The sequence below is a fragment of the Labrus mixtus genome, chromosome 4 (assembly GCF_963584025.1).
Source record: "Labrus mixtus chromosome 4, fLabMix1.1, whole genome shotgun sequence".
Lineage (NCBI taxonomy): Eukaryota > Metazoa > Chordata > Actinopteri > Labriformes > Labridae > Labrus > Labrus mixtus.
In genome coordinates, this window is record NC_083615.1 from 10,563,443 (window position 1) to 10,586,517 (window position 23,075).

The window sequence follows — 23,075 nt, forward strand, 5'->3', positions numbered from 1 at the left end:
GCCAAACATCACAAATAAGTGTATAAAGAGGTTTAAAGTAGTGTTGATGATGACTTCTGAACTGACAGGGTGGTACAACAATGAATATTATATCAATCTATGTTTAAAGGGGCTATATGTAACTTTCAAAAATACTGCGTTTGTAGCGATACCGCATGGCCATTAGGCGAACTGCACCAGTAACCTGTTGCTCGCTCTCCCTCGCGTGCTCGTCATACGTGCTCGTACGTACACAAACGAGCATCATCATCGGCCGTGAAACACTGGATATTTACCGGCATAATGTTTACAGAGGAGGTAAGTGGTCATACACATGTGAAAGTCTGTGAAGGAGTCTGTGTGTCTGTATTCATTCTCCATCCTACAAACGACAGTCTCGGCAGGCACTGGCTGAGAGCAGGAGTGTGTGATGAGTTTGTCCACCTTTGAGAGCTCTTAAGACGGGTAGAAGTGTGTGGAAGACGGCCTCTGGCTGTGGAGGTGAAGACCGGGAGTGTGTGATGAGTTTGTACTGTTGATCTCTGTAAGCGGAGTGGAGTGAGGAGGACGCTGAGAAAGTGCATAAAATGTCACTTCCTGGAGCTTTCGCGGAAAATACGACCCGGGGAAACTTTTTATACAGGCAACACAGATAGACAGTGAACATCTACTTTTTCACATCAGTTAACCGTTCGCTTATTAATGGGAAATAAAAAACGATTTATACATGTAAAAAGTTACATATAGCCCCTTTAACTATTATTACTTTTAAATAGAAGAAAAGATAAAATAGTCCACAAAGAAAAGGTTGAAATCTTTTCCACAGAACAGGACTGTTTACACGTGTTTCATTTAGCTGTCTTTCTTTAAGACAGCCCTCTGTTGTAACGCATCAACACGACCAGAAGCTTGACTTTTCTTTGCAGCTTTCTGGTGACTTAAAAAAAAAAACTTTTTGAAACTAGATTCCTCTGTGTCAGTGACTCTCCACTTGCTGCAGTACGCCCGCAGTTACACGTGGGATGCCTTCGACGCCCGGCTCCATCTGTACCGGAAATGTGAATTTGTGAAAAACAACAAATGGCAAAGCGAGAGGGCTGAATCACTTCTGATGCAGTGAAATTACCAAAAGTAATTTTCTCCAAAACACAAACAATCACGAAAAGATTTACCCTGCCAGATTAAAAAATAACTTCAAAATGAAATCTGACATGAGAAATAAAAGGTTGTTTGCTGTTTCTTTTCTTTTTTTTTGCATTTGGGACTGCCTGAATTAAAAGTAAATTGTTTTCAATCTTTTAGATAAGGATGTAGAACAAATTTACCCCATCAGCATACAAATCGAGGACAAATTTGGACAGTGGTTAAGTAAGATGAAATGGATTTATCTACCGTAAGATGTGTGTGGACTGCAAATACGATATCCTTTGTGTTGTGAAGCATAGGTGCAGAAACACTCATTCTGATTCAAGTCTTCACTGTGAGTGCTGTTAGAGCTATGATTTCCTCATCTTCAGCTGACACCCACATACACACATTGACTTTTGGTCCGTGTGTGTGTGTGTTTGCATGTGCACTAATGAAGCAGGGCGTTTTAAGAGGAGACAAGCCTTCCTAGCAACTAATCAGGGCTTCAGAGAGAGGGCGAGGAGACATGCAGCTATGTGACGAGATTAGTGTGTGACCTCCAAGACTTCTTTTATCTACCAATTAACATGGAGGAAATCTAACAGCCTGGTCACAATGTGTAAAGCATTGAAACACACCAAGATATACACACACACACACACACACACACACACACACACACACACACACACACACACACACACACACACACACACACACACACACACACACACACACACACTCACACAAACATCCAGCACACAGCAGTCACTGCAGACTGATTAAAATAGTTTGAGTTGCTGGTGAGCTGACATTTAGCCCAAACATGGCTCCCCAGGTGGGACATTTTCGGTGCGGACCAGTCCAGGAGAGAAAATATATGACTCCCTGCCTTATAAACAATACTATAGACTAAGCTTAATGAGCACAGTCCAGAGGCTATTTAATGATTTCTCCCAAATCAGCGCTGTGGGGGTTGCAGAGATAATTGCACTGGGCTTAGCTGCAGACTAAGGGAAAAGGGAACAAACAATGACAACAAAGACGGAAAAAATGTAGTCTATTCCTTGGGTAGCCAGTGCAACCCTCAAATTAAAATGGTAAGCCTTGAGAAATGCACACAATTAAATCCAACAGCTGTAATAAATAAAAGCAAACAAGCCACACAAAGAGGGGGGGGGGGGGGAGAGATACAGTATAAATCAAGATCGAGTACGGGGGATAAAAAGCTGCTAAGACGCATTACTCGCTCTAGCCATTCTGAATCATTTATCACACATCAGGCCAAGCATCCATGTTCATGCACTGAGAGGGGGACATTTGTGCAGCAGCAGAGCTCACCTTGAAGAAGCCGTGAGCAGCGTTTCTCTGTCCGAGCCAGAAGGCAGCCTCCTCAGGTATGTCCATGTAGGGGGCCTCCACCACCCGCTCATAGATCCTGCAGAATAAATACAGAATGCTTTAAAGAATCACGGCACATTATAGGCCCCGTTACTGAACTTCTTGTATTCTTTAACCCTCTATTCACATTAAGAATATTTTTCACTCTGAACTAAGCCTTATTGGTATGATACATTTCTCCGGTGTGGGACAGCATTGTTTGACACTGCGATGACCAAATGATATTATTTGTAGATCCTGTGAGGAGCTTTCAGTTTGTGTTGATTTTGGCGCCCCCTGTGGATGAAGTTTCTTGCTGATTTTGTCCTGTAGTGATTTTGTCCTGTAGTGATTTTGTCCTGTAGTGATTTTTTTTTAAACCCCCCCAAAAAATCTCATCCAGCTTCCTTTAAAAAGTGAAATGTCTTGGGAAATGTAAACAAAAGGCTGTTTTGGCGAGGTGCTCTGTCTGACATCTACCCCACCTCAGCTGTCTCAGAAATAACAAAACACTATGAAGAAAGGTTCAATCTTTATTCTGTTGGTCTTTTTTTTCTCTTTTAGGACATATAGAGACATCAGTTTAATTCTCAGTCTGGTTCATAACTGTTAAAAACTCCTCGCAGGAGCTGTTTATGAAATCCTCTCTCTGCCTTGAATCCAAAATAGTTCAGCACATGGTCTTCATTGACAGCATTTTACCGTTCTTCTCTACTCATCCACCGCTAACCTCCGAGCCGTCACCAAATTGACATTAAATTATCTGACAGTTAGCCAACAGCTAGCTGGTGCTTTGTCTAATTGGCCAAATATTGTTAACACATGGCTGATGTATTCAAGATTTGATGATGGACTAAATGCTCACATGCTGAGTGCATGTGAGCATCTTATATATCAGAATTTAAGTTTGATCTTCTATGCTATTTCTTTGTTTTGTTTTTATGTACAAACCAGTTACAGGCTGCTGCACACCCATTTCCCTCCAGTAAGATTTATACAGATGTATAATCATTGCAATTGAATTCAGTGTCTCTTTTGGTTGGTATGTATTGTCTGTGTTCGTATCACCATGCTGAAAATACATTAGATTTTGCAGCCCTTCTCTGCTCTGCGGGTCTTGGCCTGTTAAATCCTCCTGTTAACCCTTCTCCTGGGCACGCTTCAGATGGTCACATGCGGTCTGCGATACACATGGCATCACCGTCTGCTTCATTTTTTTTTTTTTCTGTGCCAGGGAGGATCTTCACACTCGCACAGTAACACCCCTTTCACACCACAGATGCACACATGATGTGGGTCAACGCATGGTGTGATCCATCAACCTGCATTAGAGTCATTTCAAATCAGACAGCTGACAGAGGTTACCTGCTCTGGATGTCACTGTTTGCAAAGCCTCAAGTCTGTGATGTTGTTCCATTTAATGTACTCACCCGACTACACAATTACACCTAATTACACCAAGTATCTGACTGCCCGTTATTACGCTTTGTTTTCCTTTTAGTCCAGATGTTCGATGTCTTCGCTCTCATTGGATCCTTTTTGGGACTTGGTGGTTATAGCTGATGTTTAAACACAAAATTATTTTCCCAACCTTGCTATAAAGACCAGTTAACGAAAGCTGGGCAGCCTCCAGCCCACATTAAACCCTAATGAGGAGGAGGAGGAGGATAGTTATGAAGGCTAGCCTTATTTAAGTTCATCCTTTAGGGGAGGTCACAGATTATATTTTGATAGACATCACTGTGTCTGCCCAAATGGGCTGTAGGATGCACAAGTATGTCCCCCCCCCCCCCCCCCAGTTAAAAACTGACAACTGTGTTCAGTGATGCCAATGCTCTGCTGTAGCCTCTATTCATATGAAGCAGTTTTTATGGATACAGGAACACCTTCTGAAAAGCCCATGAAAGAAAAAGGACGGCAAAACAAAACGTGTTTAGCTCCTAGTCTTCCAGATCACGTGTTTTCTCTTTGAGAGAGCTTCATAACTTCTTGTTGTAGATTCTGTTTCTGAGGACATCAAAACATGTTAACATAATATTCCTTTTGGACAGGCATTCTCTTCAGGCCTCTTCTACACAGGCCTCTCTCAGTCACATCCACTGAAGTGATATTCACTCTCCCATTTTCCATCTGCTTGAATCCATGCAAACTCTGCATTATGCTTGATGGTCGTGTTAAGTACAACAATTACGTTTGCTAACATAATTTCACATTTGAATTCTTGACCTCTTACCTTTCTGTATAAATGTGATTAAAAAAATGTCAGCAAACTCTTACAATCCAACTTTTGAAGACAGCTTTGTCACACTACAATGTCAGAACTAAACATTTATATTTAAGTATCATCTATACAGCAGGGCTATGTTTCCTACTGAAGCCATTTCATCCACTACTTTGTAGATTTGTTTCAAAATTTTAAATTAAAAATAGTTAAGCAAAAGATAAATGCTTTGTGACAGCAAAAGATAATGTAAAGCAGGGATGCACTGATTAACATTTTGTCAGCTGTTAAACAACACCCCAGATTCAATAATATATCATTGGTTTGTTTCTCTGTGATTTAAAATGTTCAATCAGAGAGAAAGAGAGCAAGTATATCACACTGGGAGCTTGCAAATTTATGTAATGAAACAGTATTGCTCTGCCACAAAAACTGAATTAATCGAGTCTATTCATGTTACTCATACTCAATGTTGTAATGATACATAAAGAGGTTCACAGGACTGAGTTGAACATAAGGTGTTTTCAGACCAAACCGTTCTGGGGACTTTTTGAAGTTGAACTATCCACTAAGTTCTCTGGGAACTACACACCATGGGGACTTATTTTCTGTCTGCATTCGCACTGCCATGGTACCTACTCTGAAGCAGGCGCTACAAAGGTTCCTCTTAACGGGGTTAGAATAGTTCATAGTTCCTGCGCTGCGGAATCAATAAAAATGGTGGAGGGTTCCAACGGTTCCTAGAACTATGACAAAGTTCCTGCAGTCCGAAAACACCTATGGATCATTGCATCATAGGAGGGTACTCTGTGTTCTGCAACACAGCAATTCATTTTCTTATTCTCCCAAATCACAACAAATATACTCTTAAAATCTTTAAACTGAATGAAAATTCATCAGCGGTCGCTTACCTGTTGCAGTCGATGTGTAGTATGACATGAGTGGCACTGACAGCCACAGAGACTTTGTGCCACTGGTCATCAGCCAGGCTGTAAGGGAACACCTCCGTGTGGGCCTGTTGGCCTTTGGTACGATAGTGGAGGCGCAACTCACTGCGCTGGCCGCTGCTCTCCAGCTCCAGGAACCTGCAGGATAAAATCACCAGAAGCCTGCGTCTAGTAACAGCCACAAAAAGGAGAGTCTCTCTCCATCATTTGCATTCCCTGCAATGTACTGCATGTCCTCTTTGCATCAGAGTCTCATTACTGGGACTCAGCCCTTATTTCTGTAGGCATAAAAATCTGAATGCATCACTTAAAATGACTTTACTCAGGGTTACTTTAGCACAGTGCAAAGAGATAATAAGTCCCTCATTTTATAAGCAGAGCACCCACATCTGGCCAGATTTGCAACACCATTTAGAGTTTATTCACATCACTAGTCCGGCATAATGGCACTATATGGTTAAGTGCAACATCAGCAACACTTAAATGTGGAGGTTCAAGCCTTTACATCGGCAGATTAGTATTCTAACAGGACCCTCGTCTCCACACCACTGAGATCCACGCAGCATAGTGACACTAATGGAAAGAGCTGCCGAAACACACTCAACACCACCTCCTTTAAAGACAGACTGATTGAAACTTGGTTTATTTATTGGAAACGTTATTCTGAAGAAAAATAGACACTCAAGCAAAGTGTAGCCATGGAAGTGTTTATCTGCAAACCAGATCTGATAGATGTACTTCCCCCTCCTGTCGCACATGTACATTCATTCTGGCACCATAAACACACCCAGCCACCACTTCTGACGCCGAATTAGTCCTTGCCACGTCTCCAAATGAAACCATGCAGCGCTGCTTTGTCGCATATGAATTGCTGGGAAAGCTAATCAGCGGCAGGGAAAGTCATTAACATCCCCGCGAGCTCTCGTCTCAGGACTGACTTTAATGTACAAACTGTTCAATCAACGCATTATGCAGGATTCAGATTGCTGTTCTGATCATCCAACGGCTCAGCTCCCACCAAGTAATGGAAGACATTAGCATGCTAACTGCAGATAGCGTCTCATCAGTTTTCAATCCACGGCTGCAGACTCAATGTTTGGATCGTTGATGGACTGTGAAGAATAATACCCTGGCATACAGGGTGGTTTGCTTTTGTTTACTGGACTGGCGTGTAAAACATCTAAATACTCATCAGATTCTTTTTCTGTTCCGTCTCGGACTTTTTTCTTTTTATAATTTAATTTGTGTGGATTTTAAATTCATGTTTGGATGAGTGGACCCCAGGAAGAGTAGTCGCTACTTAGGTAGTGGCTAATAGGGATCCAAATAAACAATAAATAATAAGATACAAACATTCAGGTTTCAATCGACACGGTGCGGACAGCTGGTAAGACAAAACAAAGAGTGGGACTAGAATTTAGAAAACAGCTAACTATGCTTAATCAGTGAGGACAGTTTTACTGTAATCTATTTGACATTACAGCTCTGCCTCAGCCTCACACTGCTAGAAAATGCATGTCAAATTAACTTCACCATATATACTGCATTTTTTTTAACTTAGGGGTGTTTGCATGGTAAGTCACGATACGATATAATATACGGCCAACAATAACAAAAATATCACAATACATTAATGAACGATATATTGCAATTATATAATAATATAGCGCAATATCTGTTTAATTGAAGACTTCTTAACTGAAGACGATAAATTGCCTAAAAGAAGGCTAATTGCAGAATTTTAGGTATTTATTCACTGGAATTTGGTGTCAGTTTAACTTCTTATCACGCTTCATTCTTCAATTTATTTTCAGCGCTGTCCGACATTATCCTGTTGTCGTCTTCTTTGGCTATAAAAAAGTCTGTTCACGTTACCCTCATTCATGTCATAAGCATAACCGTGAGGAGTCATGAAGTGATGGCGTCGTGAGTCAAAGCAGGAAAATCTGTTTAGAATGCCTTGTGTCTTCAAATTAAAATATATTGATATTTGGCACCAGTGATTCCATAATTGTATCACACAAGGCAGGAGGCAATTGGGGGCTTTTAAGTCTTTATTTGATGTGACATTGGATAAAGTAGAAAACCAGAGACATGCGAGAAAAGGAGCTGCAGGTCGGATTTGAATCCGGGCCACATGCTTAGAGGGCGATAGCCTACATACTTAACGCCTAGGTAGGTACAGAGGCCATTGGCGCCCCATCCCACCCCTACTTAAAATAAATATTCAACCAGGATATCCCAATAGCAAAGGTTCAACCTTAAACGGTTTGCCAAACCTGGGCTACCCGTTTAATATGTATTAGAGATTTAAAATAATGTGAAACATGAAGTGCTCTTACCTGTGCTCAGAGTGATGAATAGACAGGATAACCCCTGAGTTGAGGTGATCTTGTTTCAGTGTCACCAGCACAGTAAACTCATTCTTGCCTCTTAGCTTCTGGACCATCTGCTCTGAGACCTCGACCGGAGCCACCACTTCCCTGGAGGAGCCTGCAGGAGAATTCAAACAGAAAAAAAAAAGATATTATTCAAATGTCTGAATGGTTCGCATTTATAAAGCACATTTATCCAAAGCACTTTAATATGTCTCTCATTAACACATGCAAACACAAACGGCTAGCTGCTGCCTGAACGTTCAGCAGCAACTGATAGTCCAAATGAACATCAACGTTATGAGTATAAAATCCTGAACTAATTATGTTTTTTTAAACGCATGATTTCTTATATCATACAATGGATGTTGTGTAACATATAGAGAAAAAATTAATAAGGAATCTTTTCACAATTTAGCTTTGAATTGCTGCTGAAGAATATGAAAAATATAAACACAAATTAAAAACATAAAAGCTTATCACAGGTAAGTATTTTGCATGTATTCAATAATCAGACAACATGTTACAGATTTTATGTGCATATAAATCAAATCCCAATTCATAAATCTAAACATTATTTCTGTTCTTGGTAAAGTGAAAGTCAACAGTCTTTCTTAATTCTACCCTGGGGTTTAGTGGAAAAATACAGTAACGAAATGCAGCTGTAATATTCTTCAGGAATAATAAGCGATGTTTAAATACTCTGTAGAGGATGAAATATGTCAAAACATGTTGTAGTGAAGTGAAACAAGGTCGTCGACATTTTAAGAAGACAAAATATTAAACAGAGAAACTTGCAGTACAAAACCGGAGAACATTGGGTTGGGATTTCTCCAGCCATACGCTGTAAATATTTGATGCATCCACATAAACTCTTGATGAATATGAAGTTAGGAAGGATAAACCAACATGAACAACATTTGGAGATAGAAAAATGTGTAAATAATACAACTAAATCACATATTATGTTAGATTTTACATTTTAAAATATGTATAGCTCTAGTTAAAATTTGAGTAAGTATTAATATTAAAGGATTCAAATTTGAAGCTTTAGCCATCGCTTGATAATAGGGCAACTAAAATGATTCTTTCATTTGCAAGTTTGTTGAGTGTTTTAATCTAATAAAAACTGTTCTTAAAAAGGTTGAACTAAGTATAATGATGACAAGAATGTGTAAAAAATTGGAAACTAGCCAGCCACCACTCAGGAGTTGAAGTGGTCTCAGGAAGTCGAGTCATTCACTCGCTGTATACAGGAGATAACAAGTTCATGCTACCAAATATTGACCCAAACATGCTAGCTGCTTTCAGCTGCCCAGAAAATTGGACCAGTGGATCAAACATTTTCTCCTCGGCTTGTTGTAGGAGGAGAGATATACGAAAGCCGAGGGTTTGTGGAGAGTAAGTGAAAGGCTAACGATGCCGGTGTGGATAGGAGGGCATTTTTTTTTTTTTGTGTTGTTAGCTCGTAAGCTCCTGGTCCCACCAGAGCTCAGCCTCCTTCCTCTCCGACTCTACACAGACGTCTATGCTACTTTAATGGAAGCATCAATAAATGATGACGTTTCTCAGAAGCAATCACATCAAAGAGTTCACTTCCAGCTATGGGATGCATGCAAGATGCCCTGGCACACTTAAGCGCTCCAGGAAGCTAGCGTGGCGGCTTCTCCTTAGTGTATTAACATTACTTCCAGCTGGTGGGAGGCGCCAATTAACACAATGCAATGTGAAACAGGAAGCAATGCCATGATGCAGACTGGCATAGTGTACTCATCGGCTCTATGGGATACAATGAGAGGGTGCTGCAGAGAGGAGCATGTTTTTTTGTTTTTTTTAATACTTTCCTCCGTATGCTTTCAGTGTAGACAAACAATGTTAGCATTAGCTTTTCAGGCTTTTAAACCCATCGGGGAGATATTTCAAGTTATTTCCGTGTAAACAAAAAAAAGCTCCCTAGATTTGTTGCTCACCAGAGGAAATACACAGGGCACAGTCTCATGCATTTTGCATTTGCCAGGGGAGTATCATTCCAGTGTCATTAGCTGAGGTGGGACAGATGGTCCATGACTGCAACAGGAGTTCTGCCTAGCAATAATCTGCCACCATCAACAGATCGCTAATAAAGCAAATGAACACGGTTGAAGATAATCTCAAAAAGGAGTGGAAATGATTTTGTTTTGCTTTGTGCTTGGACCCGAAATATTTTCTAATTATTCAAAGCGGCATTTGTGAGTCCTTTATCAGAGTGTTTTTGCTCTTTGCTGTTCATCAATTATAGATAAAGTCCAATCCATAGCAGCATAAAAATGTCTCCATACACCCACACACTGCACTGTATGAAACTATCTATTTTTTCATCTTAGCTAATTGAATATCAAATTAACTTCCAGTATATTATGGTATTATTAAGTAATAAAACAGAAGCATATATAAGAAGAGACAACGGTAAAAACACTTTTGCTATGCCATGTGTTGAACAGAGAGAACGCTGACATCTCAATCATGAGCAGAATGTGTGCAGTGGGAGCAGGTGCCAGGGCGGGGTCCGCACTGAGAGAAGGCTGATGAGTTTGGGGGGGGGGGGGGGGATGGTGAGGACGGAGGAACCTCTAACACTGGGCCGCTCTTCAGCCATGCGCCCCTTTGATCTATGAGTGGATGACTCTCATCACTGGTCTATATACTTTGAGGGGAATGGAGCTTCTTCAAATGGGACTCCTGGGGATTGGAGGGGTGGAGGCAACTTCTCATTCAGACGGAGGGATGAGATTGGTCTGCGTGGCGTAATATGAAAAAGCGTGATGATCTGAAAACCCCTTTACTCACACTAAAACGAATATTAAGACAGCTGAGGCGGGAATACCTCTGCATTCCTAAAAACACACACATGAAAGAGCAGCAGATGAGTGCTGTGAGGAGAGGGCCAGCTTCTCCTCTTCTGCCAGATCAATGTGGCCCTGCTGAGGGGGGGCCCTTCGGTCGATTATCTATTGGCAGGCGCCTGGATGGGGCAGCCACCTGCTACCTAACGACCACTCAGATGTGAAATTCTGACTCAAAAGAGCCGGAAAATGATGATGTAGCGCATGAAATTCAAATCAGCACATTTATCAGCACAATACCACAGCTCTTGTCACGAATCCTGCATGTTTACTGGATCCGAGGACCGGTTGATTGTGAGAAAACTGTATTTTTTTTTTAAGGCTGTTCTATCAGCTGACTAGAGATCTTCAAAAGCCTCGGGCTCAATAGCATCTCTAGGAAGTGCAGCTTTTGGCTACGAGCTAATCTTATCTCCTGGGTACATTGTGCTTTAATGGTCACACTCAGGATACCGTTTCCATCCCTCAGCTTCACTTCTAATCTTAAACTGTCTAATGTGGTTTTATTTTGTCTGACCACCAGTACCCACGCAGCTGTAATCCCCCCCCCCACACACACACACACACACACACACATTTAGCATTTAGTACAGGTGCTCTATAGCACAGCTTGAGTCAGGATACACCCAGCTTTGCTACAATCCTTTTCTCACACATTGTTTTCACTTCTGCCTGTATTTACACAATGGACTCGTTCACATAAGAAAGAGAACACCCCCCCCCCTCCCTCCCCTCCCCTTTTTCTCTTATTCAGTCCTTCCCAAGAAAACTGTCTTAAAGGAGCGTTTACTGCAAAAATCAGCAAAATATTTCAAGGAAAGAAGAATTATCTTGTATTTCACAAGAAATCTGTGTGAGCTGGATTATGTTAACAAAGCAGGACTTCATCTTTGTAAATCACCTGCGTTGTCTTGGCTCCTTTGACACCAGATAAGAATGTGATGACGGTTATAGATCAAAGACAAATTCGGAGTCATTTTGTCCCTCATTGAGTATTAAAGTTTTATTCTATGTCAATAATTCATTAGAACAGCATAGCTTTGATGTAATTTGAACATGCTATTCCAAAACAAATCCAAAATAACTTCATGAAATAGAGCCCTTTAATAATATAAAATGCTGGAAAACAATGAGCCTCTTCACTTGTGATAGCCCCGTGGTTATGTTAACATATTTTCAAGTCTGTTTTTGGTGCAGTACTCTTGCTTAAATTCATAAAAAAATGTTATACACAAAGTACAAATCTTATCTGTACTGGCTGCAAATAAGTGAAGTGATATTTGATGAGAAGATCTTAAGCACTTTGTACGTGAATTAAGAGTCATTTCACTTTAGTTTTATGGTGGATTGACAGAAAGAGATGACACCTCCCACGTCTTTGCAACAACTCTTCAACTATTTTTTTTTTTTTTAATTGGCCGTCTTTCGACCAGTTAGGAGTGAGCGAGCCACGATGAGCTGCACTCAACAACACAGAGCCAGGAGGGGGCCGGAATCAACACAGTGATCCAGTCAGCCGAGGAAGGGGGGACACAATGCTGCAGTAAAACAAGTGAAAATGTGTTATTTTCTCATTGCGTAACATTTTTTTTTCTGTTTGGAAAATGACAGAGCATGTTGCAAACAACACATTTTTATCTGTCGGCCTGAGCGCACAGAAGGATACGTGTGGGAGGGTTCGGCGAGAGAATATCTCTCCAGAGGGATTAGAGTAATGATAAACTCTCCACCGGCAGCAAACTCCAAACCTTTCATTACTGTCAACACACACACACACACACACACACACATCTGAGTCTGTGAACACATGCACTAACAGGTGCAGAAGAGGGAGCAACACGGACGGGCACATGCAGACATCTTGGCTGGTGTACAGCTCCAAACGTTGAGTAGATACAAAGAGAGGCGGCTAAAAAGTTGAGATATGCAGAATCATGAATGATGAATGCACACACACATAAATACTTATACCAGCCCCCCAAAAAGCAGCTTGTTTCAGCTCCTGGATATTCCCCCACGCTCAGTCAATCTGCATTCGGCAGACTGCCCCCCACTGTGTCTCTCCACTCTTCTGGAACAAATACTAAACCGAGCGAAGGGCACCTCCAGGACTGCTTTGGCCAGCAATTTCTCCCCAATTCTTAGATCACCTCTCCAGTGACCGCCTGTCTGACATTCACACATACACAGGGCTAATGACAGCTTTCCAGCAGACCTAACTGTATATCTGCCCTGAGGGTTGGGGGGGGGGGTGGGGCGCGCCCCAGAAAACAGCAAGTAAAAGACATTCAGACCACGGGGAGTTTGGGATGATGTCAGTTAACAGTTTGGAAAAGGTTGGCTAACTCTTTGGAAAACACACAACAAAACGAACCGCAAAATCAGCAGCACAGAACAGTTATGCTGACTAACATAATAACATTATCTTGACCGGTCTTTTTTTTTTGCCTTGATAGAAATGTGCAACTTGTCAAAGATGACACAAAACATGTCGTGCCATTTTGTCTCTTACTGAGCAAATAAAGTTGTATTCTCCTCTAAAAAATGTAAAAGATTTTAGCACTTAAAAAAAAAGAAAAACATCTTTCCAAGACAAATCAAAATGAACTTCATGACAAAGGAGCTACTTTCTTGCAACAACAAAGAATATGACAGATTGCTACTCTAAAATTGACACACACAAAAACAACAACTCACTGTTGCTTTGTTTGAATCGTTTCCTCACACTTTGTTCTTTACCCTTCTTGAATTTACACAATGGATTTTTTTTTTTTTGGAGAAATGGAAGAGTTTCCCCCTTAACGATGATGGTTAAAGATGAAACAGAAAAAAAAATCAAGCATCTCTTTCAGTACTCAAATTTTTACTCCCAGAAAAACATATTTCATGTCTTTGATGTTACACGTTCCCAGTAAAAATCACAGATAAGTTGAATACGCTTTTAAAAAAAGAGGTGTCATATTCTGACAGAAAGACAGAATAAAAAGTATTTCTACACTAGTTGCCAAGAAAAAGGGTATTCTTCCTCTGCAGGTTCAGCTATGAGACTACTCTAGTCTGAGTTACACAAATCAGTTGAGCAGTTTCCACTTTACAATCCCCCACTTTGTGTCACTATCCCTCTGCAGCAGCTCACCAAGGAAACACTGTCTGAGCAGCACAAAGAGCAAATTTCATCCTGTCTCTTTCTAGAAAATAAACCCTCAACTGATTTGTCTGACTCAGACTTCAGGAGCATCATATTAGCTAAGTATGCTAAGTTTCAATCTATTACTGTTACTAAGATCACTATGGGAAGAGATCTCCTAGCAGCTGGTACGCACATTCAGAGCAACCATCATCCCTGTTAACGCACTGACTATGTAGACATCTCAGTACTGGGCATCTGTTTTTTTAATCTCCTCACCATCATCGGGGGTTAAAGATATTTCATGACTCCTGTTTAAAATATTTACTGATCAACGCAGATGAATAGAAGAAGCAAAAATGTTAAGAAAACCACTGTTTATAACGGTCTAAAAACAGCTTACACTATATTCTACAAGTCAAACTCCATTTATGAAAAATAACAGAAGCAGCTGGCAGGCATAATGCTTAATTACTCTGTTTTGATCATAGACTGTGGATATTAATGGACGAAGCCTGAGTGACGTCATCCATCTGTTACTGCAGGGGGCTCCGGAGGCTCATCGGCAGCGGCCGCCATGCTGGAAATCCTGTCTCAGCCTAACTTTCAGTCAACCTAACGACAGGCCGAGAGCTGGAGCTGAGGTGGATTTTAAGCCTCCTGACAAACAGCTACATCGTGTCAATCAGGTCAGCTACGCAGAGGGAAATACCTAATCAGACCAATATCGCTTTTTGTACCAGGCTGTAAACATGCTGATTTCTACTGTAAAACTGGCATTTTTGGCTGTGGTGTGTATGTGACGTCCCGGGGCTCCTGGAGCCAGCCTCAAGCGGACCCTCGATAAACTGCAGGATTTTGCACTTCCACACTGGCTTCATTTTTCAACACCTGAGGTTGCAGCTCGGTTTTAATGCATGAACGTAATCATTTGCATGACACTACCAAATTTCTATACATAAGGTTTATCTTGATTTGGCGTTAGACTAGCATTGTGACAATACCAGAATTGTTTAACTTATGATATGAGTCAAAATAAAACGGAACAAATATCTGTTTTGATACCACGGCAACAAAAATCAAAGTCCTCGACACCCAATATTGGATAATTACTTGTTTTTCAATGATCCAAAAATTGCAAGCAGACTCCTGTGCACTGTATAAACTGCATTAAGTCAACACAAGCCAAGGTATCGGAAGGTATTTCATCATCGAGAGTTTTGCAGTGCATTGTGCAGCAGGAAGAGTAATGAGACAAAGTTATCACTAACTTGGGAAACATTGCTGCACTGTGTGTGCTCCATTTGATAGTGCTCTTATCCAACGCACCTTGCAGCATAAATAGACCACAAAGATTTAGCATGAGTGTAACACTAACCTCATTTAAATGAACCTTATTGATTCTAGTAGCTTCATTCTCAAGTTGCTCTCTTGTCTTTCCTTTAAGTGTGGAGTTTAGACACGAGCCAGCAGCTTCTGAACCAGCTCAGTACAACTCATCAAACAGTGCAGAGGCTATCCTCCTATAGATGCTTCAGTCTGCAGTGCATGTATACTTGCTGCACCAGTGTAATAGCAGCTGTCAAGTGTAACCCCTGCTGCGGAAACACAACATTTTCATTCTGATTCAAACACTTATATGTCTGCTCTACACACACACACACACACAGATAAATGCAGGAGAAACAACCTCACAATCACATGCGCTCCCTCTGTCTTCACGAGCAAAAACACACACTCAATAGTGTTGCTGTATCACAAATGAGCATCTTCCATCCTGTTACACTTGAGTGTCGCTGCAGTCGGGGATATAATCACAACATACACAGAATCACCTCACCGGCAGTGTTCAAACAATCCGAGCAAGAACATGCTTTCGAGACAGACAGGATTCACACACACAGAGATACAATGACAGGGGAGTTGTGCTCTGCAGCTGAAAGGATGCTTCGAGCAATTGTGTTGTTTGCACTTGGAATGAGTTTTGTAGCTAGAGAAGGCAGAGAGAGTGGGTGTATGTGTGTTGGGGGAAGGGGGGGGGGGGGGGGGGGGTTGCTCCTGGGTGTGGCCCCCTGTGCTTGTTTATACAGAGACAGATAGATATCTGGATGTGGAGATATTAAAAAAAGCATGGACGAGGGAGGAGGGGGTGGGTGGGTGCTAACGATGTGCTTATTTGTCGGCTTGGGATGAGCATCACCTGGCATCAGGACGCGAGAGGAGCGTAGCCCGGGGGCGTTTCTCCCTCCCTCCCTTAGGTCCACCTCTCCTAATGCCATGCAGTGTAGCGCTGACAGCTACCTTCAAAAGCATCAGCAGGGGTGCGCTAAACAGAAAATCCCCCCGCTGCTCACCGCTCTTCTATTATCTCAGACACAAAAAGACATACTTTGGCAGACAGATATAAAGATACAGCAGGCAGCAAGTGAATTGCTTATGCGTGCACATGCTCACATACACATGTGAATTGCCCTGCTTCGTCTCTTGCAGCTCTCAGCAGCCATGCCTCCTCCTGCCTCCACCCTCTGCGTCCAGAGATAACAGCCTTCCCTTTGGGCAGGCAGGCGGTGGCGAGGACGGCCGTGGATGTGTTCCGCCTGCCATCTAATGAGCGTCGGAATGTCACCGTGGGCCTGTCTGCCGGTCCCAGCCAGCCGAGCCGAGCATCCATACATATGGAATCAGCAGAGTCTATCAAACAGCTGGCAGACAGCTCTGCTCCCTCCCTCTTTCTCTCTGCTCTCCTTTCCCGGTTTATGTGCCTCTCCTTGTCTATTTTCTGATCACAAACATGCAGAGGCCCAGGTTTGCTTTGCCAGTAAGCCTCTCTAGCCCTGCCTCCTCCCCCCCCCCTCCCTCTTCGCCCAGCATCATTGACTTAACATAGACATCCCAAATGAAGAATGGAGGCAAGCTCTGCCATAAATAAAACCTCTGCCTTCACTTTCCGCCAGGGTATCTGAATGTGCAAAGCAAAGGTGAGGCAGAGAAATAAGCGAGGGTAATGAAGAGGTGCCAAAAGCAGTGGGAGCTTCTTCCTATTACTGTCTTTGTTTCTGTCATTCTCTACCTTATAACTCTTTCTTGTATTCCTCTTCCCCCCCCCCTCCCTCACTCTCTACCTCTTCCCGCGTGGAGCACTTCTGAGTGTTGTCTACACAGAGGACATCAAATGGCCTGCCTTCACAGAGCTGCTGGAGTTGCTGCTCCATGCAGAAGTGCTGCTGTCTCAGCGGCTGTGCAGCGAGATTAGAAGATACCAGCCAGTGAGGAGGTGCGAAGACGGAAAACTGTCGACAAATGATTGTGGTGTCTCTCCGTCCCAACACAACACTGTCACTTTGGTACATTTTGTGATCCATGGCGAGATGATCCCCTTGCAAAGATGTGTCTCTGGTTTTACAGCTGATCTTGGAGCCTAAAGTTATTTCCTGCGTTGCTACTTTTGGCTGAATGATGGACGTCTCCATCGCTGACTTTGTTGGGGCTGTCAATGGTCTGATTTGAATTGTAATGAGGGCCTGACATCCGAGGCGTAACACAGGCCAAACAGTACAGTGAATAAAAATATCAAGCTTGGCCCTGCATTTTTTGAAAACTTTTTTTTGTACAGTGCCATTTACCAAATGCCATAGATTAAGTCTCCAACTAGAAACACAGACACCTAACTCCCTTCTCTTCCTATTCACACTGAGTTCATAGAAGGGGTCCACACTGCTTTAACACTCAAAGAAGCGGGTAAACACTTGCAAGGGGCCCGATCACCCTCATTATATCTCTGAGGGTTTGTCCTGGACTAATCTGATTATACTCAGTCTTTCTATGATTCCTTTGCATGATTCACCCATTTCTCCCCCCTCTGCTCACCCCATTTTTTCCCCCAGACCCAACATTCCCTATTGTTCAGGCAGGTGGCAGTCTGAGGGGCCCCAAACTATGTCTGCAAACAGAGCTGGAATCCACTGTATGCCAGTGCTTACAGTCTCTTAGACTAGTGAATCTTGAAGAGACCCTGGAACTAGGTGTGTCACAATACCAGTTTTTTTTTTTTACTTTGATACACTTCTAGTAAAACTCAAATGACATTGATACCATGACAAAATAAATACAAGCCCTAGGTACCCAATCATTTCTTGTTTTGAATTTCAACGCTTTCGATACCAAAATGTTGCCAACTTATTGTGCAATTTAGATGGTTCTGTCTCTCTTTTGCTCCCAGCTGCTTTCAGTTAAAACGATGACTTAGAGGATCTGAAGTTTTTGTAAAAGTTCGGTACTTTGCAATAGTAGGCTATGTCTATCATTAAAACAGCAGGGATTGTGTCATTATGAAACGCGTAGTATTCAAGAGTGTTGAAGTATGGAAACATCTGACAACCTTACGAGCAACAGTGTCATCAAATAATCTGACATTTTAGCAAAAATGTCTCAGTAGAGGAAGATTATCTGTGGATCACTGTTAGATTTACAAGCTTTTAAGACACAATGAAAGAAAGGCACTTCATTTAAAAAGCAGTCTAGCCCTGCATATTACCATGCTGATCACCTCATCTAGACAATTTTATATCTCCTATCTATGAAGGAAAATACAAGGAAAGTGTGTGTGTGTGTGTGTGTGTGTGTGTGTGTGTGTGTGTGTGTGTGTGTGTGTGTGTGTGTGTGTGTGTGTGTTACTGTACCTTGGAAGTGGAAAGCTCTAGACTCGCTGTGGAAGCCCTGGACCTGAGTAACTCCATCAAAGCCTTCTTCAAGAGATAGTTCATCAAACACGCTGATTCGCAGGGCAGGGTCAACCCCAAAACCTACAACTAATGTGCAAACAAACAAACAAACAAAAAAAAGACCGTCATTGTTATTAGGAGGCAAGGACACCTGTGATGCTATAATAAAAGCCCTGCCGGTGCCAGTGGAAGAGATGGGAGGTAACTGGACTGTTAAATGACGGCGACTGGATGGAAAATGATCCAACACGAAACATATTTGATTGATGTTTATCTTTTCATACATGCTACATGTTGTAAGATATATTACAGTGCAGTCAGGGACTGCCCTGTGTCCTACCTGAGGAGATGCAAAATACGCCGAGAACCAGAAATAGCTGTAATAATCCCATGGTGAATGTGTAAAAAAATAAATTAGTCCATGTTTTATGTCCACTTCGGAGAGACAGTGTTGTTCAATCACATGCGAACGATGTTTTCTCCTCTCGCGCAGAAGGCTGTATAGATCACCAATCCCAAATGCGGAGCGGTCCGGGCATCATCACCACAACTTTAGATGCCCAGTGATGCAAAAAATGATGCAAATTCCTGACAGAAGAAGAAAAAGATGTCACAATGAGGAAATTATTCCATGTAACGCAGGGTGTGCTCCATCAGCACCATCCGCGGCACAGGTGGCTGAGAGAGGACGCACAAAGCAAACTGCCTGCTGCCGCTGCTGCTCCACCAGCTGAACAGACGCTCCGACAGCAGCGGGAGAGAGAGAGAGAGAGAGAGAGAGAGAGAGAGAGAGAGAGAGAGAGAGAGAGGAGGGAGGGAGAGAGAGAGAGAGAGAGAGAGAGAGAGCTGAAGGAGCAGGGCAGGGAGGGGAGGAGGGGGAGGCATGTCGAGGAGTGAGGGAGCGAGAGAGAGAGAGAGAGAGAGAGAAAGAGGGACGACGAAGCCCCCTTGTGGCCAGAGAGGGAAAAACTTCATATCCAGGCTGCTCATGTTCATTGCAGCCACGCCTTTTGACAAGAGCAGAAAAATGAAGTGCAGATCTAAATCCCTGTTTGGAAACAATGATTTACAGAACGTTACTTGCATAATTCCTTGAATGCATGCCTTGAAACCTTTATTTATCCATCTATGTCCGTACATCTGGCAAAGTAATAAGTCAAAAAGAGCCATTGTTACATGTATTTACAGTCAAATGATACATTAGCTAATGGTTAGCAGTTCAATGGAGCAGACAAGAAGTTTGTTTACAAGTATTCCAGATGAAGAATGAAGCTTATATATAATCTTATAATAATAATTAATCAATACCTTACCTCTGTATATCTTTGTATCTCGCTTTCCATGTTGAACTATAAAGTCAATTTATGACAGAAGATCTGGTGTGTCGGGCGTGCCAAAGCTATCTAAAAGATTTTCCATTACCTTGAAGATGTTCCAACCCTCATCTAAGAGGTATTTTCTGTTCTACTGAGTCCCCAAACATTTAAACCTTTTTGGTGTGTCCATACTGCTGTTATATGAGGTCACATTGTGATGTTTTGAAGTGTAAATTTGTATATTCACGCAAAGAAATGGGTGCTCTTTTCTCCTTTTTTATATCACCCGTCTTGTCCATCCTAAAAATCCAATCCAACTTTATCTATAAAGCGCTTTTAAAACCAGTAAATAAATCAATTTAAAAGCCAAAGTAGACGTAATTGCTGTACAATCAAACATAAAAAAAAACATTAAAAAACACATTAAACACTGAGACCAATATAAAAACAACAATAAAGTGTTCAGACTGACAGGAAATAAAAATATAAAAGCCAACTCTCATGCGAGGCAAAAGCTCAGGGATAAGAAAGGTGTTTGATTTAAAGACAGGCAGTGGGGGGGACAGCCGGATATGTGAAGCCTTTCAAAGATTTAAAACTGCTACTGAAAAGGCTCAAAAGACGAAAAGAGGTCGAACAAAAAATGTCTGACATAACACAACGCCCAACCATTAGAACAATGAGCTCTTGTATGCATTAAGTTCATTTCTATGAATTAGTGAAGTCATCCAGTAAAGTTATAGTTATAAGTTATAGTGTGCATCTCTCCGGCAGGTGGTGCGCACACAAATTAAAATGTAGTGCTTGGCTTTCTGTGTGACTCAGCCTTGTTAATGGCTTCTTATAGAGCACAGATGCTATGTGCTTAGAATATTTCTTTATTCCTCTTGCATCGTCTTCATCCAGGGGACCAATTAGCATGTCCAAACACAACCCTTTTATCAGCAGCCATACCATGGTGGTGCTTTTTTTAAATTTTCTTTTTTAAAAGAGGCAGATAAACAGTTGCATTTCCCCAGAATCTCAATAAATATCCTGCCAGATAGACATGAATCGAAAGCCTTTTTATAAACAGTCTGCTCAGAGGCCATCCCAAGTATTTCATGAGGTCCAGAAAAAAACTCCCCGGACTGCTGGGATTGTGTTTTGTTTGGCAGTTCATGTCTATGAAGGTAGATTTACAAGTGAAGGCCAACAGATACGTGCATAATAAAAACTGCTCCATTTTCATGAGTTGACCCTGGATTTACACCACTGCATTTATAGTTTTAACTATGCCAACTACAAGGTTGATTCAAATAAGTCTGAATTGACTAATCCCACTCCTAGTCAGGGGCTTGTCAATAGGTCCAAAGAATAAAACAAAGGCATGGCCATGGTCCTTCATGCAGTGGCAGAGTGTCACATCTGCTGTGTTAGAGGGCCTCCAACCCCTCCATTCATTATTTATATTACTAGAAGTCTTCTGGGTGCAGACACAGGAAATGTAATTACTTTGTATTACCCACAAGTTGTCATTTCCTAAAGTGCCATCAGGAAAATAAGAGTCATTAAAGCGTGTGCCCAGCCAAGAATGAAAAGTAATAACCTCACACGGTCCTGCTGCGCTCACACCCACATGCACACACACACAATGAATCTCTCAAGGCAAGGGCAGTGGGAACAGTGGATGTCATCTCGTTCATATCTAAAAGATCCAGATGGATGATGTATTATAGGACCTACAAGGGCTTAATCGCTTTTCACTCTTATCATGTGAAAAATAATACTAATGCCATGGACCAAAAAAAAGGGATCGTTTGCAGTAGCAGTGCCAGGATTCTAATCAATGTGCAATAAATATCCCTATTGTTCCCACAGGTCTCTCCAGGGATTCATCTGTTGCATAATTCCATGACATATTGACCTGGCCTGTCTCTCAAATCAGGTATTCATTAATCATATCAAAACTGCACACTCTACACATCCTTCATTACATCTGTCTGTCTCTGCTGGGTTCAAAATTCAACCACAGCTGACTTCTTGATCAATTCAAACAAGGAGAGAATGAGGAAGTAGGACTCCATACCACAACTGTGTTCAATGTAGAGCATGGGTGGTGTAATTTCAAAACCACATTTATACATTCAAGCTCCAAATCTGCATAAGAGGTTGCAATGACTGCAAAAAGCCTTGTAAGTTGAAGTCAGGTCCTAAAATGCCAAATTGGTAAGTCATGCAACACTTGTAGTATGAAGATCAACTTTATTAACAAATTAGACCGAAGCAATTTCGGTTTGTGGCCTTCATCAGGGTCATCCAAAAATGGTTACATGAAATGTTAAATGGTTGGTGGGTAAAAACGGGAAAAAACATTTTTTGAAAAAGAAGGATTTCCAAAGACAATTTGAAAACACACTAAAATGAACACACTCTGCTTCTGTCCTCTCAGTCACAACACTGACGCACAGAGGGTTCTCATTCTGCCAGTGCCATCTTGTGTGCACAGCAGAGGACTGCAGTGACGGTATCACAGAGAAGCAGTACTGAGAAACAACAGACAGTGTCACTCTAGCACCATCCCAGGGCTACATGCTCGATGGCCCCAGATTCGGCCGACATAACGTTGCTGCAGGGACACAGCAGAGAGGGAGTGAATCAAACAAAACCGGCTTTGAACTCCCTTAAAAGGTTCAATGATTGTTGTGGCAAAGAAAGGTTTATTGTTATACTCAGTGTAATGATATCTCTTTGACTTATGAGCCGTTACATCCATTCCCTTGAATATCAACAGTATGAATACCTTATTATGAAGTGCTTCTGAAAGAATCTTTGGATATGATATTTGGATATAAGAGATGGTGTGACTCAAGTAGGCCCACTACCATGTCTGAGATGTGACAACAGAGAGTAAGGGAAGACCATAAACAAGGTTTATTTTGTGGCTTTGGTGTTTGTTTGTCTTTCAAATGTGTGATTGTATACAGACAAAAAGAGAAACATGCTTCTCCTAATACTAC

At 41.8% G+C, this 23,075-nt stretch overlaps 1 protein-coding gene across 1 annotated transcript in view; it reads right to left on the reverse strand.

Annotated features, from left to right (window-relative positions):
• nell2a (neural EGFL like 2a) overlaps window positions 1–19,516 on the reverse strand; it is an 88,460-nt gene extending 68,944 nt beyond the window's left edge. Inside the window, exons 1-5 of the mRNA XM_061035816.1 lie at window positions 19,101–19,516; window positions 18,719–18,847; window positions 7,998–8,148; window positions 5,620–5,793; window positions 2,449–2,545 (exon numbers count right to left, since the gene is read on the reverse strand). Of these exons, the coding sequence (XP_060891799.1) occupies window positions 2,449–2,545; window positions 5,620–5,793; window positions 7,998–8,148; window positions 18,719–18,847; window positions 19,101–19,152 (603 nt within the window). The 5' untranslated portion in view covers window positions 19,153–19,516. The remainder of the gene's footprint in view (window positions 1–2,448; window positions 2,546–5,619; window positions 5,794–7,997; window positions 8,149–18,718; window positions 18,848–19,100) is intronic.
• Window positions 19,517–23,075: the final 3,559 nt, after the last annotated feature.